Source organism: Macrotis lagotis, chromosome X (assembly GCF_037893015.1).
Source record: "Macrotis lagotis isolate mMagLag1 chromosome X, bilby.v1.9.chrom.fasta, whole genome shotgun sequence".
NCBI classification, from domain to species: domain Eukaryota; kingdom Metazoa; phylum Chordata; class Mammalia; order Peramelemorphia; family Peramelidae; genus Macrotis; species Macrotis lagotis.
The window spans coordinates 259,438,739-259,458,532 of record NC_133666.1 but is presented as its reverse complement, the minus strand read 5'-3'; the positions used below and the strand labels follow the sequence as shown (position 1 = coordinate 259,458,532).

Genomic DNA, 19,794 nt, shown 5'->3' with positions numbered 1-19,794 from the left:
ACTCATTAGATTTGGACCATTTATTACCTTTAAAACTAGTTTTTAAAAGACCAAGAAAGCATTTCTTTTTAGTGTGTAATTTACTTTTCTGTTCCATTTTTCAATTTTTTTAACGAACTCATTCTTTAACAATATATATGGATTACCTGATAATTCAATCTAGCCTTTTTTTTCCCTTGACCTCAGTTTGTATATTATTTTTTTCTGTGTGTATATTTGTGAGTCTATAAGTGTATTTTTTTGCAGGTTTTGTTCCTCAAAACTTCCATCTAAACTGAATGATATTTAAAATTTGAGACTCAGAATATTATATTTTTAATTTATAATTTTTGCCAAATTTGTCATATTTGTAAGTGATAAAATTAAGAGTTAAAAAGATTTTTTACTGATTTAATTTTACTCCTTCTTATTCCCATAATTGTCTTCCAGGTTACAGGGGAAAGCTGGTTCATTGCTTTTGAAATACTCTTTTAGGTCTTGGTGACAGCACCACAAATCAGTCTTCCACTAACTAAAGATATATCTATTTTTATCAGAAAGAAGATAACAAGTATATTATGACCAGTGATTTTTAATATTTATGCAATACAAAAATAGAATTAATAACAATTAGCAGTTTTTCATTGTTCTATGTGTTTGTTCATTTAAAGTGCTTTTGCTCTGTATATTTCCATTGAATTGCAATCTGTTATCATATTTTATGTTATTTTAACTTCTAATAGTGTGAATTTGAATACATAAAACCACTTCATAGAATTTGTTAATCACACTAATTGGGACTTAGTTATATTGAAGTGTGAAATATTGAAGAAATTGAAGTCAGCAATTAATTTTAATTGAAACATCTTTATTGGATATTTTTCCTCTTGATCAAAGTAGATACGGGTCAGTTAGGATAAATGCCTATCTCATTATAAAGTTACATTATGTTTCTAGTCAAAGATTATATTTGAATGTCTGTTTTCAGTGAGACCATAAAAGTGCATAGGTCTCTAATCAGTTTATGGAGAATCATAAAGATTCCATAGATGTCCTAAAGATATATGATTTTCATAATCCTGTGGCAAGCAGTTTAATTAATATGGTTATGACATGTCTGATAATGCAGGAGAAATATAAAAGAAAAAAAATTGGACTAATCTTTTCAACTTTGACACCTTCATTTTCTTTCTTTTCTTTTTTTTTTGGTGGTGGGGTGTTGCTAGGCACTGGGGTTAAATGACTTGCTCCAGGTCACACAGCCAGGTAATTATTAAGATTTCAGGTTGAATTTGAACCCGGGTCTTGCTGACTCCAGGGCTGGTACTCTATCCACTGTGTCACTTGGTTGTCCCCACAGCCCCTCCATTTTCAAAAATATTTGTAACATTACTATGTTTATAAGTGTAGATGAATAAAATTCTCTGTTAGGCCAAAGAGGATATGTTCAAAAAGAGGTAGAGTTTAAAATACTGGTGTGCTGTTTAGGTGAACATAATCTAGTTTGTGATTTGAAATCCAGGAAATCTTGACAATCTGCTCATCTCCGATTTTCTCATATCTATTTGCTTATTGAAAAGTTTGAGTTTTTAATTATTGCAAATCGTATTGTTATATTTCTGTGTATCTTAAATGATAGTGTAAATATCAGGTTTACATAAACCTTTGCTTACATAATTTTGTGATATATTTTATTGTTCTTGTTTAGTAACATTTAACATAATGCAATAGAAATGTTATCTATATCTTGAATATTATTTCATTTGTTTTATGATGTACTAATCTTGGACATGAAGCATTGAATTTTTTAATTGACTTTTCAATCTATATCCTTATTTTTCAGGTAGTGGAAAATGTTCTTAAAGTGAATCCAATGTTAGGTCCTCAAATGTTTGACCCAATTTTACCATGTGTGTTCAGAGGCATTATAGATGGAGAGGTAAGACTTTTCTTTAAGGTTAGTTTTTGGATTCTTGAATTTATCTTTGAGAGAGAGGTTTTTTGGGGGGAAGGGAAAAGGGTCCAGGAGGTAAGGATATGTCCTTATAGTTGCCTAGAGTGGTGAAGTCAATCTCAATTAGAAATGGGGGCCATTTAGTTGAACACAAGAACCCTTGAAAGGCTTCATGTTGACTTAGAAAACCACATATTAATAGTATCTATGTTTTATTGTATTTTTATTTTGTTAGCTGTCCTCCATTTATATTTTAATTTGGTTTGGGTCATCCTCTGGTTTATTGAGGGCTACATGTTTGACACTTCTATCCTAACAATTTAATCACCAATATTTCCCCCTCTTTATTATTCAGTTTTAAGTTATAGAAAAATGGTTGCTAAACTTTTTTTCCCCCCTCTGGCATGGTAATTGGGGATTAAGTGACATGTCCATTGTCACCCAGCTAGTATATATCAAATGTCCGAGGTTAGAATTGAACTCTGGTCCTCCTGACTCAGGACCAGCACTTTCTCAGCTAATCTTTGTTGCTGTTTTTTTTATTTTATTTTAAATTTAAGGCAATGGGGTTAAGTGACTTGCCCAAGGTCACACAGCTATGCCATTATTAAGTGCCTAGGGCTCGATTTGAACTCAGGTTCTCCTGACTCCAGGGTTTTGAACTCAGGTTTTCCTGACTCCAGGGTTAATGTTCTATCCACTGTATCACTAAGCTGCCTCTCAGCTAATCTTTTAATGTAGATGTTGTAGGATTAGGTTGGAGTACTCTCTCATTAAGAGAGTACTATCCTCAGGTATTTTTGTTTTTGATGGTATGTGGAAGAGAAGATAGCCCCTGAGTCTTGCTCTCAGATAAATGCCTAATTAGCATATCAGGGCTTCATTTGTATAAGCAGTCTTTGGTTAGGGCAGTTTCCTGTGGATTAATTGTCCCCTATTCTTCTAGGAGTGCTAGAAGACATGTTTCCTTTATACTGGTAACTGACAACCCAACATAAAGACTGTTTTTTTAAGAACGAGTTTTCATTTACTTGTACATGAAGCTCCTCTGCGTACATTTCTATATCAGTGCCCTACTTTTTAATAAATTCTTTCTCTGCAGTAAATTTTGATAGCCTGAGAAGAAAAGGAAAAGACCCAATATTGTACATACCTTAAAGTACTGACAACAAATAGTTCATGGTCTTTAATATTGGAAAACCATATTATGGATAATTAAAAATAGTTCAGTATACTCTACTCTTTACAAAACATACCCATTAAATTAGCCTTTCATTTTTCAATACTAAGAATTAATCAAGCATATGGTATATAGTTAAGTTTTATTGGTATTAAAGAGTTTTGGACTTGGATTCAGGAAAATCTGAATTCACATCTTGCTTCAGACACTTGTTAGTTCTTTGCCACTGGAGAAGTCATGTAATTTCATGCCTCAGTTCTTCTTCTGGGGCTTCATCTCAGTCAATGATCCTATGAAAGGGTTTTCTTGTAGTATAGAAGAATCTTAAAATATATAATATATAAAATATAATATATAAACATATATAATAAAAGACTTGGGAATTCATTTTTTAAATGATAAAAACTTTTTTATTGATCCTTTCTTAAAAAACATTTTATCATCTTGTTATACTTACCCAGAACCCATCATTGAATACTCCCTCATAATGAAAAAATAAAAGCAAATGTGACTATTAGCAAAAGTTTATATCCTATTTCTTACCTTCTCTTTGTCTTTTCCACTCTCTTGAGTCCCAGTGAAGTTGGAAATTTAGTTATCTACTCTTTAAGATCAAGTCTCATGATTTCAATTAATGAGAATTCAGCTGCCTTATTAGTGTTGTTTTCATTTACATTAAATATTTGTTAACCATATAATTCTTCTAGTTCTGCTTTGTTCTACATCAATTTGTGTCAGTCTTCTATTAAAAGACCTGGTTGTTTTCTGAGTAGCAAACTAGCTAACTATAAACAATTTGTCTTTGGGTAATTAGTAATAATTAGTAATGAAAATTTTTGCTATTGTAACTTATACAACAGGTAAGGATAGGGATAGGTATTGGACTGGTGGCATAGGAAACTATCAGTGCAGGTTGCTACCTTCTCTTCAGTTCTTTCGACAGTAATCTGTTATAAATACAAAGACAAAATAATCTTTGTGGAGCTGTTGAAATCAATTGAAACTGCTTAATATCATTGAGAAAACATGATTTTCTCCCTATTGTGGATTGTTTGTCCAGTGACTGAGATGGCACATAAATATGGCAACTTAATCATTTGTATATTGCTTTGTTTGCTATATGTGAAATCACAAGATGAATAGAAGTTTCAGCTTAAAAGCAAGGCTCACACACACACTCAGGCTTTTCTTAGAGAGACTGATAAAGGTATTGACAAAGTTGATTTTTTCTAATGCTACCAAAGGAATCAAGAAATGTCACTTCACTGAGTGCTTACATTAACTTTCTTTGTTTATGATGACTGTAAAATAAGACCATCATAAATGTTATTTTTGTTTATGCACCAACATCTGTTGTGACTGAAGTGGGAGATTTCCATGAGGAACTATATCCTTCAAATTATATTTTAAAGTTTATGACATCACTGTAAAAATAGACACAAGAAAGATTTGTTGAAAACTTTTTTAGAAAATGGTTTAGAATTAAAAATGAAAGAGTCAAAAGATTTTATAGACTGAATTGGACATTATTTTGAATACTTTATGCAAAAGTGAGTCATATTACTGGCATTGACAGGCATCAAACAACTTCACAAAAGGTGAAATTGAATGTGTCTTATCAGGTTGAAGTTTTTTACAAATCTGTTTCCTTTGTCTTGTTTGGCAGATCCTTACCTGGTTAGAATAGTATTGTGTAGTGAAAAAGGACTAGACTCAGATTCAAAAATAACCCTAGTCTGAAACTTTTTCTGATACCTACTAGTAGGACATTTAAACCTGAGTTTATTTTCTTATCTATAAAATGAGAATAATGCCTTTTGTATTTACTTATGAGGAATATAGGGAAAATCAAAAGATTATGTAAGGAACTTTCCAAACCTTAAAATTGTTGTAAAAAATCAGTTATTATAATCATACTCATTACTCAAATGAATTTGTGATCTCATTGCATCCTTGCCAGTGATATTAGTAATAATCCATCCATGCCTACCACAGGAGACCTACCCATCCCGTGCAGCTCATTTCTGTGTTCTCCCAAGAACTTTGTAGTGTAAAATTTTCTGCTGGGCTTCCAAACAAAAGATTTAATGTGGTAACCTTTCTTGCTCATTCCTGACATTGAAGAAAAGTAAGGGAGCACTGTCATCCCTCACTTGTGCAGTTATTATTTTTTAATAATATATTTTTGCTAATAAATATGAAATTAAAAGAACGGTGATACTATTTAATTGGATTAGCGTCAAAATGACTTGTTAAAATAAAAATTTCATTGTTAGTAATGTACCACAGTAAAGACATTGCTGTACAAAGAAATTCAACAGTACTAAACTTTTGCACAGCCTGAAAGCCCAGAAAATGAATTAGGCTGATACGTAATAATATGTTAATCAAAGAGATGGGGCATCTGAGGACAAAATTCTTATAGAGTGCAATCCCTTCTGCAGAATATTGTAGCAGAAAATAATTTTGAAGTGAGATCAAGCAAAACCTGATTGTCCAAGGTTTATTTGTAGATGTGAAACTAGAAGAAAGGGCAAGAAACAGGAAAATGGAATGGATCCTCTGGCATTTTTCTAATGCCCTATTCTTATCAGCATCAACAGTGAGTCCACCACATTTAGTATCTCCCATGTTAGTACCTAGTAGCGTACTATGTTAAAAAGTCTTAATGACACTTAATGTCCAGTTTGGTTGGATAAAATGTTGTGATGTGATGAAAAGATTGATTCTCAAAATTTCTGAAAGCAAGAAATCCCAAAAGATCACAAGATGGTTCTTATAAAAAGACAACTGAGAAGCTGAGCAGCCTTTTCAATGCCTGTTTATTCATATCTCTTTATAAATCAAAGATATCATCAATTGAAAACAAAAGAAACAGGCAGTATTTCATAAACAACTTTCTGTCATAGAACAATTGCTTACTGGCAGTTTTCTGTAGTTATTTAAAAAGTTTATAAATCTCTCCTTGTGATAGTTTTGATTTTTTTTTTTTTTTTTTTTTTTTTTTTTTTTTAGTTTTTGCAAAGCAAATAGAGTTAAGTGGCTTGCCCAAGGCCACACAGCTAGGTAATTATTAAGTGTCTGAGACCGGATTTGAACCCAGGTACTCCTGACTCCAAGGCCAGTGCTTTATCCACTACGCCACCTAGCCGCCCCCTTTTTTTTTATTTTTATTTTTATTTTTTTTTTGATTTTTCAAGGCAATAGGGCTAAGTGGCTTGCCCAAGGCCACATGGCTAGGTAATTATTAAGTGTCTGAGGCCAGATTTGAACTCAGGTACTCCTGACTACAAGGCCAATGCTCTTATCCACTGTGGCACCTAGCCGCCCCTGATAGTTTTGAATTTTCAGAAAGCTTTTGAAACCTGCTTACTTTACAACTATAAAGGCTCTAATTGGATAAGATGTTTCTGATGTGTGCATCAAATTCTTAGTGAACTCTGGGGCAGATGCCACTATAGAGATAACCTTGTTTAGTGAGCCACCCTTCTATATGTATAACAAAGGTAGTTTCTCTCTGGTAATGGTGGTCAGCCTAAAGTCCAAACAAAGGATTCTTTAATTGATGGTGATGTTTATCAAGTTTTTGTACTGGTTACATCATACCTTTACATCAAGACTTGGAAATGCTACCATGTCTTTGGATTGAAATCTCCTGTAGTGTGAAAGAGATTCTTTCTCCATTCACTCTAGGAAAACAAAGTAATTAAATGAAAAAGGAATCTTTTTCATAGTCTGTGACAACAACTAGATGAGCATCATCAGTCTAGCAGTAACTGACTCTTGACTAAACCCTTCAGATGGACAATGAACTGGCACATTATTAGATTGTAAGTTGAGATAGCAATTGAGCATATTGAAAATTACTGAATGCTTTTTCTTGGTAATGTTAGAAGAATAGAAATAGAGGAATTAAAGTTGCAAATCACTCAGAACTGTATGGAAGTTGTGGTATGTTAACCAATTATGTATACAGAAAATTGACTGAAAGGCATAGTGAACTGATTATGTGGCAAGGACACGATCACAGTCTATGAGCAACATGTGTGATGTCTCCCAGATGCTAAAATTAAAAAAAAAGGAAATCCATCAGCCAATTGAGTCAATACTTATAGGTCAGATTTATGAGAAAATATGCATAGGGTTGAACAAGTTTAGAGTAGATATGATTGGTTTTTACTGTAGCTGAAGGGAGTACCCATGCTGATAAGAATCACAGATCCATTAAAGTGCACCAGATCTAGGTTGGGGCTTTATGACTGATAAAACTTCATGAAAGCTTTATAAGTGGACAAAAGCCTTTATAAAAATCATACAATCCTGAAATAGAGAATATTGAAAGAAACCCCATTTCACTTTTTGCAGCTTGTAATGTCTTGGAACCACCAAATTTAGAGGGTTAGTTTTCTTTCTAAAGCATTTGTGTTTGATAAGTAATAAGTTAAAAAAGGACACATTTGTTATTAGTATCTGAAAAGTAAAAATATAAATGCAAATTTTAAAATATTAGTCTGAGTCCTTTTGGATTCTTTAGATTTAAATATATATATATTTGAACCTCTTAAAATAGTATTCATTAATGCTTTCTTTTAATTGCACAGAGGTATCCTGTAGTGATGTCTGCTTATCTTGGAATCATGGGTCGAGTTCTTTTGCAAAATACTAGTTTCTTTTCTTCACTTCTAAATCAGATGGCGCATAAATATAACCAGGAGGTAAGAATCAGTGTATTTTAACTGAAAAAATTAAATGGAAACCATATTTTCATAAATTTCTTTTGTAGTTCTAAAATTTCTACTCCTAAATTCTAATAAATGAGCAAGATTGCTGTTAACTTAAAAAAAATAATACTTAAATTAACATTTGGAGTAAATTAAATTCTTGTGTCCACTTCTGACAGGAATTTGAATCTTATTTATAGGATAACAGACTTGTGGTTATTTCTCTCCTTAGAGCTATTGTCACAATTCCCTGTTCCCTCTTTTGTAAATCCATTATACTATGATATTGTCTTCATGGTAATTATTTTGAATTTGTCAGTTTGATTAGATTTGGTATATTTGATTTGTGACATAATAGAGATATGTATTCACAATTTTTTTTTTTTTGCAAGGCAAATGGGGTTAAGTGGCTTGCCCAAGGCCACACAGCTAGGTAATTATTAAGTGTCTGAGACTGGATTTGAACCCAGGTACTCCTGACTCCAGGGCTATTGCTTTATCCACTATGCCACTACGCCACCCTGCATTCACAATTTTTTAATATCACTGTTAAATCCTACTTGCATGTTTTTTTTTCCTGTCATCTATTAAACCTGAAACATTAATGGACATATGAAGCCATCCCAGATTGTCCCAGTTCCTCCCTTTGTTTCTTATTTTTCAATTCAGCTCACCATTTATTAGTATTTATTATATATTATATATTAATCATATATAACTTTGTCTTTGAAGATTTGTTATAAAAGTTACATTAAGGTAGCTAATTTACTTATTTAATATTAAGCTTTTTGGGGAAGACTAGGTGGCTCAGTGGATAGAGCACTGGACCTGGAGTCAGGAATACCTGAGTTTAAATCTGTCCTCAGACTCTTAATAATTACCTAGCTGTGTGGCCTTGGGCAAGCCACTTAAACCTATTTGCCTTGGGGAAAAAAAACCTAAAAAAAAAACCACCCTAATATTATACTTTTCGAGATACTGAATTCAATAAGAGTTAAAAACACAAAATCCTCAATTTTATTTTCTTTTTGCATACTGTCTGCTTTGCAAACCTCTCCCCATGAATATGAGCATGTATATATAGATTTATATGAAATATATAATTCTTTTTTATTTCAAAAAAAGTATGTTCATTAATTTCCAGTGAAAACGGCTGAGGGGGAATTAAAAAAATTGCAGGCAGGGAACTGTGGAGGATATTCCCACTTTACTTCCTCCTACCACTTTCCTCTCCCTTCTCACCTTATTACTTAGACATCTGACAACTATTATACATTGTTTAGTGCAGAAGGCATTAACCTAATCTGCTAATTTGAAATAAATTGAAATAATTTCTTTTCAATACCAATACTTGGACTGGAAAAAAATAGCATAGCTTATAATATGCTGGGTTTGGAGTTAGGAAGACAGGAGTTCAAATCCTGATGTGTAGGTATGGTTTCTATGGTCTTGGGAAAATTTTTCTGCTTCAATTTCATTATCTATAAATGGAAATAGTACTTTATAGGAATATTAGGAAGATTAAATGAGATAATAGCACATGAAGTGTTTTGCAAACTTTTTTTGTTTGTTTTTATATAGTATTTTATACTATACCATGTCACAACAAGCATCTCTTTGTGACTAGCCTGACATGGTGGCAGAAGCATGGTATGCTTTTATTATTAATTGATAATTGTGTGATACTAATGATTGTTGTTTAAGTTTTTTAAGTCATATACAACTCTTTGAGACCTAATTTGTGATTTTCTTGGGAGACATACTGAAGTAGTTTGCCATTTCTTTCCCCAGCACCCTTTCCACTATGCCTCCTAGCTACCTAATAACAACAATAATGATGATGACTAACATTTCCATAGTGCTTTAAAGTATTTAAAATGTTGTACATGTGCTGTTGCTATTCTCATTTTACATATGAAGAAATTAAGAATAAGGTAGTCTTAGTGACTTACCCAGATTGACATACCTAGTAAAATGCTTTATGACTGGATTTGAAATTAGGGATTTTTAATGCCATCATTTTGTTTTTATACACCAGAGGTCTGCGGTATGTCATGGCACCCACAAAGAAAATAAAAATCACATTTATATGCATATTGTACTATTTCATCATATCAGTAAAGATGATGACAATTAATATTCATAGATTTTTTTATAATTTTCAAAGTATCTTACATATATTTTCTCATTTGATCTCATAACACATTTTGAAATAGGTAATAAGTATTATTACCCTCATTTTATAGATGAAGGAACCTGGTCAGGTTTCTTTCTATTATCTTATTGTATCAGATGCAAAATTTGAATCCCATTCTTTTTGAGATCCATTATTCTGTCTATCATACCAAACTTCCTTCTACACATAGGATCTACTAAAATGTATATTGTGTCTTAATATTGACTGACAATTTTGCTCCAATAGAAATAGGTGAGCCTTCAACTTCATACAATCTGATTCAGACCTGATTGAGTGATTAGTTATTTTGGAATGGGGAAATATAGATTATTAAGGCCATAACCAATTTCTTGTAGTTCTGAAATTCCCGAAATGAGCTCACTTTTCTTTCCTGTTAGAAGTCATAAAATCTAGCAGAAGTTGAAGCAACTATTGTTTGGTGGTTTTAATCACTTTATTCTAGATGAATTGCCATTTTGACAGTTTTCTTCTTGCTCCCAAGTAGCATAAGAATTATGATTTTAATTTTGTGGTAACATCTATTGAAATTTCCTTGCTTTTTAAATGAAATCTTATACCTTCTTTCTCCCCCTCCCCAAATTAATCACCTACCAAGTAAAACTTCCACTTACACTTTAGTGACTTCTTGCCTTCTTCCATGTTGCTGCCTCCACTGCTCTAGACACAGTGTCCTAGGAGACCTGACTCTTTTAACTGGGGCCCCTGCTGTCCTGATTGATGAGAGTTTCTCAAGTCCTATGACGCTGAGTTTCTTGTTGTTCCTTTTACATGACATCTCTTCTTCCAGCTCTTTGCATTGGCATTGACTATCTTGCATGCCAAGAATGTTCTTTCCTCTGTTTCTCTCTTCAGCTTTTTGCTCCAGTCTTTCTTAAATCTCAGGTCAAACCCCATTCCTGTAGGAGGTCTTTCCTGCTTTCCTCCACAACCAAACCCTCTCTATTCCCTAAACTGTTATATGCTAATGCCTTTCTTCTGTGGTTACTTTCTTTAGCACTGTATATATCTTTTGTGTGCAGCTGTTGGCATCATTTTCCTTTGTTCAAAAGTCTGATAGATAATGAGCCCAATAAATACTTGTAGACAGACTCTTGAGATGTTTGTGGGGCTTTTAAGTCCTTCAGTATATTATTTCTTTTGATCTTTACAATAGTCTTGTGTGTTAGCTACTGCAGAAATTCTTAACCCTTTTATTTGAGAAATCTAAGCAAGGAATTGATTCAAGTAGGATCCACATTCAGATATTGATTAGTTTCAAGTATGCCACTTAGAAAAATTTAAATTCGAGTCTTTTGTTCTAAACAGGAAGAAACCAAAAAATCCAACTTTGGTTATTATCAGAATTTTTTCAGAGTAACAACATTCAAGAATTTGAGAAAGAAATGGGAATCTAGATGCAAAAATTTTCCTATAATTTTGACCTTCTACTGATATATTTTGTGGCTATTATACTGATATATTTGGAGAGTGAGATGGGACTGGTAAGCCACTCTAACTCAGAAAGACCATGAACTCGGGCATTTTTTGATGAGCTTTAGACTGATTGGAGTATCTCTGTGCGGATTTTGTATCTCTCTGTAGATGGTGTTATGACCTACTCCTACTTAATTCTTCACTTCTTTGTTAATGAAATGACTCCAGTTTTTTTCAGTCATCCAGACACTTTGTTTTCATTTTATTATTGCCCAATTCTCCTAGGACTCTTTCCTCATATATAATTCTAAAATACTTAAGATTTAAACCATATCATATTAATTAGAACTAGCTATTTAACTTCTTATGTAAGCTTGTTGATGTAGCACAGTTATAATTCCTCTTTCCTCATTCTGAATAGACTTTCCTGGTTAACTTATAGACATCCCCATCCTCCCTGACCCTAGTGTTACATCAGTGATGTGAAAATTGCCATGGCACACCTTCTTTCTGAAAATGCTATTGAGCTTATGCCTCTAATGGCTCAGTGTCATTCATTGGAGAGCATGTCCTCATGCTCACCTATCATAATGCTCTCTGAGACAGTGAGCAAAGGAGATCTTCTGAGAGTCCCCCTATACCTTTCTAGATTGTACTTTACTGTATTAGCAAACCATTCAGGCCCACCCTGGTGTTGCTAGTGGTAGTCACTGGAGGAGAAGTAGGTGGCTCAGTGGATAGAGCACTGGCCTTGGAATCTGGAAGACAGGACTTCAAATCCAGCCTCAGCCATTTGACACTTACTAGCTGGGTGACCTTGGGCAAGTCACTTAACTCTGATTTCCTCACATCCAGGACCATCGCCAGTCGTCCTGATTCCTGTCTGACCACTGGACCCATATGACTATGGAGGAAAAAGTGAAACTGGTGAATTAGCACAGTGCCCTCTCACTCAAATCTAGTTTATTTGCTTGTCATGACATCACCTCTCTGATGTCATGGTCTCCTTCAAGAATGAAGGACAAACATCACCATAAATTGCTATCACATTTTCCTTAGTCCTCATCCCAGATACTTTTGCCAAATACCATATATTTTCCTTCACAGTACCACCAGAGCACTTAACTTAAATCTTCTTTACCACATATCCTCCTAGCTATCATTGCCGTGGACTCCTCAATGTCCTCTCTTCTCCCATCCTTCCCACACTGTGCAGTAATACAGTCTGCAGTCATAATACTGAACTGGATAAGAAGCCCTGGGATCAGATCCTGCTGGGTGATAGCCAGGTGACTTTGAGCAGGGTTACTTTCCTTCTATGAACCTTAATTTTCCTGTAAAATAAAAAGCTCAATTATATTAGGGGCTTTTAACCAAATGTCTAAGAACTTGGTTTTTGTCTTTATAAAATAAATCAGAAAATAACTTTCAATATAATTTGTTTCCTTGGTGGTCTGTGTATTTTGACTCATTTAAAATAAATAAAAGTATTCTGAGATGTAGTCAATAAGCCCCATCAGACTGCTGGACCAGAGCTATATAAGACAAAGAACCTTTGAATGAGATGATTTTTGAAATTTCCTTTAATCCTATCATTTTAAGCCTGGTGTAAGACTTTGAGTGAAAGTTTTAAAATGTCCAAACTTCTAAAACTAGCATACAGTATTTTTAATCTGCCACCATCTTAATTTACATATTTTTCATAAGCTACCATGTGATAAAGTGGGAAGAGCATTGACAGAAAGATTAGAATGTCATGCTTTTCAATTCAATTCAGTTCTAAAGATTTATTAAGTATCCTCTATATGCCAGGTACTAATTAAGAGAAAGAAAGAAAGGTTCTGCCCCCAAGGGAGCTGACAGTTTCCCTCTTGGTCTTTCTCTCCTGCTCTCCCTCCCTTTTCATCCCTCTTCTTTTCTCTGCATTACCTCTTCTCCATGTCTGGAGAGTACTTTGTCCTCCCTCCCACTCGTGATATTCCCCCTGCCTGACAGACTCCATGAAGCCTCTCCTGATTATTCCAGTTCCTAGTGCCCTTATCTCAAAGGACTTTTATTTTTACTACCTAAGATATATATAAAATCTTTTTCGTGTACTTATTCTTTTTTCTGTTGGAATGTAAGCTTCTTGTACTTGCAGATTGTCCTATTTCCTGGAACAAGGGAGATACATAATAGATGTTAAGTGATTGATTTTAGACCTTAATGCTATCTAGCCTCAGTTAAATTGAAACATCTTGAGTTTTCCCTTTTTTTATTTTGCAGATGGACCAACTTCTGGGTAATATGATTGAAATGTGGGTTGATCGCATGGACAGTATTACCCAACCAGAGAGGAGAAAACTTTCTGCTTTAGCGCTACTTTCACTTCTGCCGTCTGATAATGGGTGAGTGGTTAAAATTCTTTTTTTTCCCTTTTTAATGTTGCTTTATTTTTTAATTACATGTAAACATAGTTTTCAACATTCAACTTTTTGCCAGCTTTTAAGTTCTACGTTTTTCTACCTCCCTCCCTTCCATCTTCCCTCCCCATGACCCTATCTGAAATAGCTTATATGTGAATATTCATGTTATTCATGTTGTGAAAAATCCATGAGAAAAAAGTTTAAAAATTAAAAAATAATATGCTTTGATTTTCATTCAGACTTCATAGTTTTTCCCCCTCTGGATGAGGATGGCATAGAATTTTTTCTTGAAGGAAAATTTCCGTTAACTTTAGATTGTATCACCATCTCTTAATATATTTATTTTTCTGACACTGTTTCCTTATTTCAGAGATCCCAGATTTTTTTATATGTACACATTGATAAATGCATTCTAACAACCAGATAAATTTTTAGAAAATTCCATTTAGTATGTGTCAACAAGTCACTATTCCTATTAGGAGTTATCTAGCTATTTGGAAAATTTTTATCAATCCACCACAAAATTTCAGTTGAAAAAAGTGGATGTTTCTGAAAAATTGTCTTTCTAGTATTTTTGATCAATTTTGTTTTTATTCATATATATATATATATATATATATATATATATATATATATGTTCACAGACACCTATTTTTACTATGGTAAAAAGCATATCTATATTCAGTGTTCATCATTATAACAGAATTCATTGTAGGCTATCTCAGTATATTTATGCTCTTAACATTTATTTCTTTACTCATGTCTTATTTCCTGTCAGGTAAACTAAAAGTGCTAATGTTTATCTCTTTGTTTAGAATTTTCTTTAGAGAAACTTAGTTACCTTTTTGATTCCTAAGTTAGTGCATATATACCTTTTTTTTTGATATGGCAGTTTATGTCATCAAATTATTTTTAGCATCTTTGATAAGTTTTTTTGTTTGTTTTTGATTTTGGGGGGATTTCTTGAAATGCAGTAGTGTTAATTGACTTGGCCCAAGTCATATAGCTAAGTAAATATTAAGTGTCTGAGAGCAGATTTGAACTCAGGTCCTCCTGACTCCAGGACCGGTACTTTACTATGCCACCTGGCTGCCCTACCTTTGATAAGATTTAAATTTCAGCACTTAACAACAACAGAATTTAATAATCAGGAGTATGACATCTATTTTCCTTCTTGTAGTTCACATACTTAAAAAATCAAAATACTCAATAAGAAAATTGCTCTTCTTTTTATTTCTTTTAGAAACTAAGTATCATGGGGCAGCTAGGTGGCGTAGTGGATAAAGCACCGGCCCTGGAGTCAGGAGTACCTGGGTTCAAATCTGGTCTCAGACACTTAATTACCTAGCTGTGTGGCCTTGGGTAAGCCACGTAGCCCCATTTGCCTTGCAAAAACCTAACCCCTCCCCAAAAAAGAAACAAAATATCAGAGCTATAGCATTTATATACATATTTATATTTTATGTAAATAAAGTATATCTTGTACTCTAGTAGAAAAATAATAACTTGAGTATTATTAAAACTTGTATAAATGTAAATATTTATTTTATTGGGGTCTTTGAAAAGTCACTTGACTATAGCAATATGCTCTTTTCAACTACCTAATGATGATGTAACTGATTGTAATGCCAGTTAATTACTATTTACTAAAATGACTAGGCTTCTATTTAGCTTAGATCAGAGATCTGTTAGTCCATCAGTGTCTTTAACATTTGAAATAAAACTTCATATAGATGATTTCTAAATAGATTAAAAAATTGTTTGATATCTTTTTAGCATAGTAAAAATAGGTTTCCATGAATTTAATGTAAAAAGATGTACATGAATGTATAGATTTGCTTACCATGTGATGATCTTGTATAATTCTTAATGATTTGTCTTAATGATTTCCAACTTTTGTTGTAAAACTTTATATCTCCCATCATTATTTTACAGTATCCTTTCATTCCACCATTGTAGGATATCACTTTTGTTCTATTCAATCTGAATTCTTTATGGAAATATGTCTTTATGTCCCTTCCCACTCCACCCCACCCACAATTTTTTTAACTTACTGAAGATTACAGGAAAATATATTTCAGACTTACATGTTACTATATAAAAAGACAAGGGAAGTATAAAGAAATTTGTCATTACTGATTTAACACTTTAGATAATCTCTTTCCAATTGAACAAATATGTAAAGATGCTAATAATGTTAATAACATTAAGTAACTCAGGTCATTCATTGAATCAGCAAGAACTAACTAAATATTATATATCAGTCATTATCACATTTATCAATCATTATGTTAAGAAAAAACTGACAGAAGCACAGTACTGAGACAATTTCTATTTTCATGAAACTCATGGTCTACTCAGGCAATTTAAGCTCTTCATAAATAAATTCAGATATATATATGTGTGTGTGTGTGTTTGTGAATATATCACAAATATATTTTATAATGTACACATGTTACATATAGATTTTTGCAGTTGTTGGGGGACATGATACTGCTGCCAACTGAATAGCAGTTCTCAAAATAGGTAGTGTTTGAGCAGAGCTTCAAAAGAAGGTATTCTAGGGGCAGCTAGGTGGTGCAGTGGATAGAGAGCACTGGTCCTGGAGTCAGGAGGACCTGAGTTCAAAGCTGACCTCAGACACTTAATAATTACCTGTGTGACCTTGGGCAAGTCCCTTAACCCCATTGTCTTGCAAAAACAAAACAAAAGAAAGTATTCTAAATTTCAAGGGTGGAAAGATGAAAGACATTCTAGACATGGAGGGACATCCTGTACAAGGGCACAAAGGAGGAAAATATTTTGTATTTTCTTTCTTTTTAAGACATACTTGCCTTTCTGTCCTCCTACAAACTGTTAGCTCCTGATATGCTGGAACTTTTGTAAGAGCCTCCTAAGTGTGTTTTCTGTCTCAGGTGTCTCTTTAATCCTATCCATCTTCCATTTAATATCCAAAGTGATCTTCTAAAAGTGTAAAATCTGAACTTATTAATGTTTTGCTTACTAAATCTCATTAAATTTCTGTTTACTTTCAGGATCAGATATAAAGCCCCTCATTTAACATTTAATGCTTCTTGTAACCTGACTATTCCATACATTTCCATCTTTTATTATTTTGCCCTTCACACACTATAGTCCCACCATTCACATGTTATTCTTTTTTTTGCAAGGCAAATGGGGTTAAGTGGCTTGCCCAAGGCCACACAGCTAGGTACTTAATAAGTGTCTGATACCTGATTTGAACCCAGGTACTCCTGACTCCAGGGCCTAGCTGCCCCCACATGTTATTCTTTACAGGAGACACACTCCATCTCCTTTACACTGACTGTTCTCCATGTCTTGAGTCCTCTTCCTCCTAACTTCTATAACTCTTGATTCTGACTTTATACTCAGGAGCCCTTTCCTAGTCTCCCCAGTTGTTAATATTATTTACTCTAAAGTTGTCTTGTATTTTTTTCCTCTTTTTATCATGTAAATTTGAATTTGCATATATTATTTCTCCCTATAGAATGTGAGCTCCTTGACTGCTGAGACTGAGTTTTGTTTGTATACTTAGCACTTATTAAGTATGGGCCATAAGTTGGCTATTGAGCCAAGTACTTGCTGATTGATTGTATATGAGAATGGAAAGTAGGTCACATTGACTAGGAGTAAGTTATAAGTTTATGAGAGGGAGTAATGTGTAATCAGCCAAGAAAGATTAACTGCCATCAGAACCTGATGTACTTTTTAAAAAAAAATTATTTTTTCCAATTATATGTAAAGATAATTTTCAACTTTTCATTTTTGTAAAGTTTTCTGCCTCCTACCCTAAGATGGCAACTAAAGTTAATGTACATTTGTGTTACATATATTTCCATATTAGGGCTTCTAGAAAGCACAGTGGATAGAGCACTGACCTTAGAGTCTGGTGAACTGGAGTTTGAATACAGCCTCAGACACTTGAAACTTACTAGTTATGTGAACTTGGGCAAATCACTTAAGCCTGATTGCCTCCCATCCAGGGCCATCTCTTTTCGTCCTGATTCATAACTGGCCCCTGGATCCTGGTGACTCTGGAGGAGAAAGTGAGGCTGGTGAGTTAGCACAGCACCCCTCACTACAAAAAATCCAATTTCTGTACTTTTCATGTCATCACTTCCATGATGTTATGGTCTTTTTTGAGAATGAAGGACAAAACATCATCATTTCCATTTAGTCATGTTGTGAAAGAAGAATGAGAAAAAAGGGGGGGAAACCATGAAAAGGAAAAAACCAAAAAAATTTTTAAAAAGTGAAAATAGTGCATTGATGTGCAACTCATCATAGTTCTTTTCTGGTTGTGTATGGCATTTTCTATTGGAGGTCTTTAAGAATTGTCTTTGATCGCTGTATTGCTGAGAAGAGCTAAACCTATCATAGTTGAGCTTTGTACAGTGTTGTGCTTAAGATGTACAATGTTCTTCTGTTTCTGTTCACTTCACTTAGCATCAGTTCATGTTAATCTTTCCAGGTTTTTCTAAAATCTTCCTGTTACATTTACATCATATGCCCACAACTTGTTTAGCCATTCTCCAATTGATGCATATCCACTCAATTTCTAGTTCTTTGCCACCACAAAATGAGTTGTTATTTAATATTCTTTTGCATGTGGGTTTTTCCCTTTTTTGTGATCTCTTTGGAATACAGAACTTGTTGACTTTTAGGCATAATTCCAAATTGCTCTCGAGAATGATTGGATCACTTTATAGCTTCACCAACATTGCACCTAATATACTTTGAATAAAATATAAAAGTGATTATATTTTATTTGAAAGATGAGGAAGTTTCTTATGTTCTGAGTAATATGATTTGACCTACCTTTTATCTGTTGTGTAGAATAGGCTGGATAGAAGAGGTTTTAAATACAGAAAACATAAATAGGAGTTATTGAAGTAGTTTGAGTGAAAAATGGTAATTGCATGAACTGGGATGTCTTTGAGAGAGGAGAGATGTGAGGGAGATAGTTGACAAGATTTGACACCCCACTGGATTTGGGGGTTTTGAATATGACTAAAGAATTAAGGAGGACCCTGTGTTTTGAATCTGGATGACTGGAATAATGTTTAGAAGGTCATTGGAAGGAACGTATAGGAAAATAGTTTTCAGAAGAAGGGAAAAATAGGTAGTTTTAGACATGCTAGGTTTGACATTTTCTATTCTCTAGCTATAGTTGAAGAGGTCACTCTAGAACACATTTTCAGGAAAACCTATACAAGGGATCTTAGTGTACGTCTTTATAATTGGACAAACATTTTTGCCAAGTTTCATAGGTTCAAACGAGTGCCAGAAGGGGACTTAGAGGCTTAGAACTCCCTCCTCCTCTACCCCAAACTGATTTTACATATTATAAAACTTGAGTAAGGAAGTGAGATCAGAGGATCATAAGCCCGAGACTGGAAGAGACCATCTATTTCTACCTCCTAATTCTAACTACCATACCATGCTGCATTTTTTTTTCTTATACTGGTACCATTTTCTTTTAGTTGAGAGACAATGAGACTAGATAGGAGGTTTGTTTTATTGCTTTGTTTTTACAAGGGAAAAAAATCGGGGGGGGGGGGGGCTTTAATGATAAACAGGCCCAATGGAAAACTGATAAAGAGTTAAATTAGAGTTGTTAAAATTAGCAAAACCATCATTATGACCACTCATCCTCTTGGAAAATCATAATTGAAAGAAATTATGCTATTTGGGCAGTTACAGGAGTTCCTGGTCAATAAAAATGTGAAAATGGAATAGTTCTATCAAATGAAAATAACAAATTAGATAAACTCATGAAAATGAGTATGTAAAAGAAGATAGATACCTTCTGAGAAAAAAGGATTAAATAAGAAAATAAATAAAATTAATTTCAGTTAAGCCTCCTGGAAGAAAAAAATACTTAAATGTATTAAGGTAAATTTATATGCTTATTAAGTTCCTGT

The 19,794-nt window shown here is 33.6% G+C and overlaps 1 protein-coding gene across 2 annotated transcripts in view; it reads left to right on the top strand.

Moving 5' to 3' along the window:
• Positions 1–19,794, top strand: part of IPO11 (importin 11) — a 196,945-nt gene that overhangs the window by 121,986 nt on the left and 55,165 nt on the right. For both annotated transcript variants that reach the window (XR_012471534.1, XM_074200996.1), the window contains exons 25-27: positions 1,823–1,918; positions 7,715–7,828; positions 13,710–13,831. Coding sequence is in view for 1 of the 2 variants with exons in the window: in XM_074200996.1 (XP_074057097.1) it covers positions 1,823–1,918; positions 7,715–7,828; positions 13,710–13,831 (332 nt within the window). In the remaining variant the exon portion in view is untranslated. The remainder of the gene's footprint in view (positions 1–1,822; positions 1,919–7,714; positions 7,829–13,709; positions 13,832–19,794) is intronic.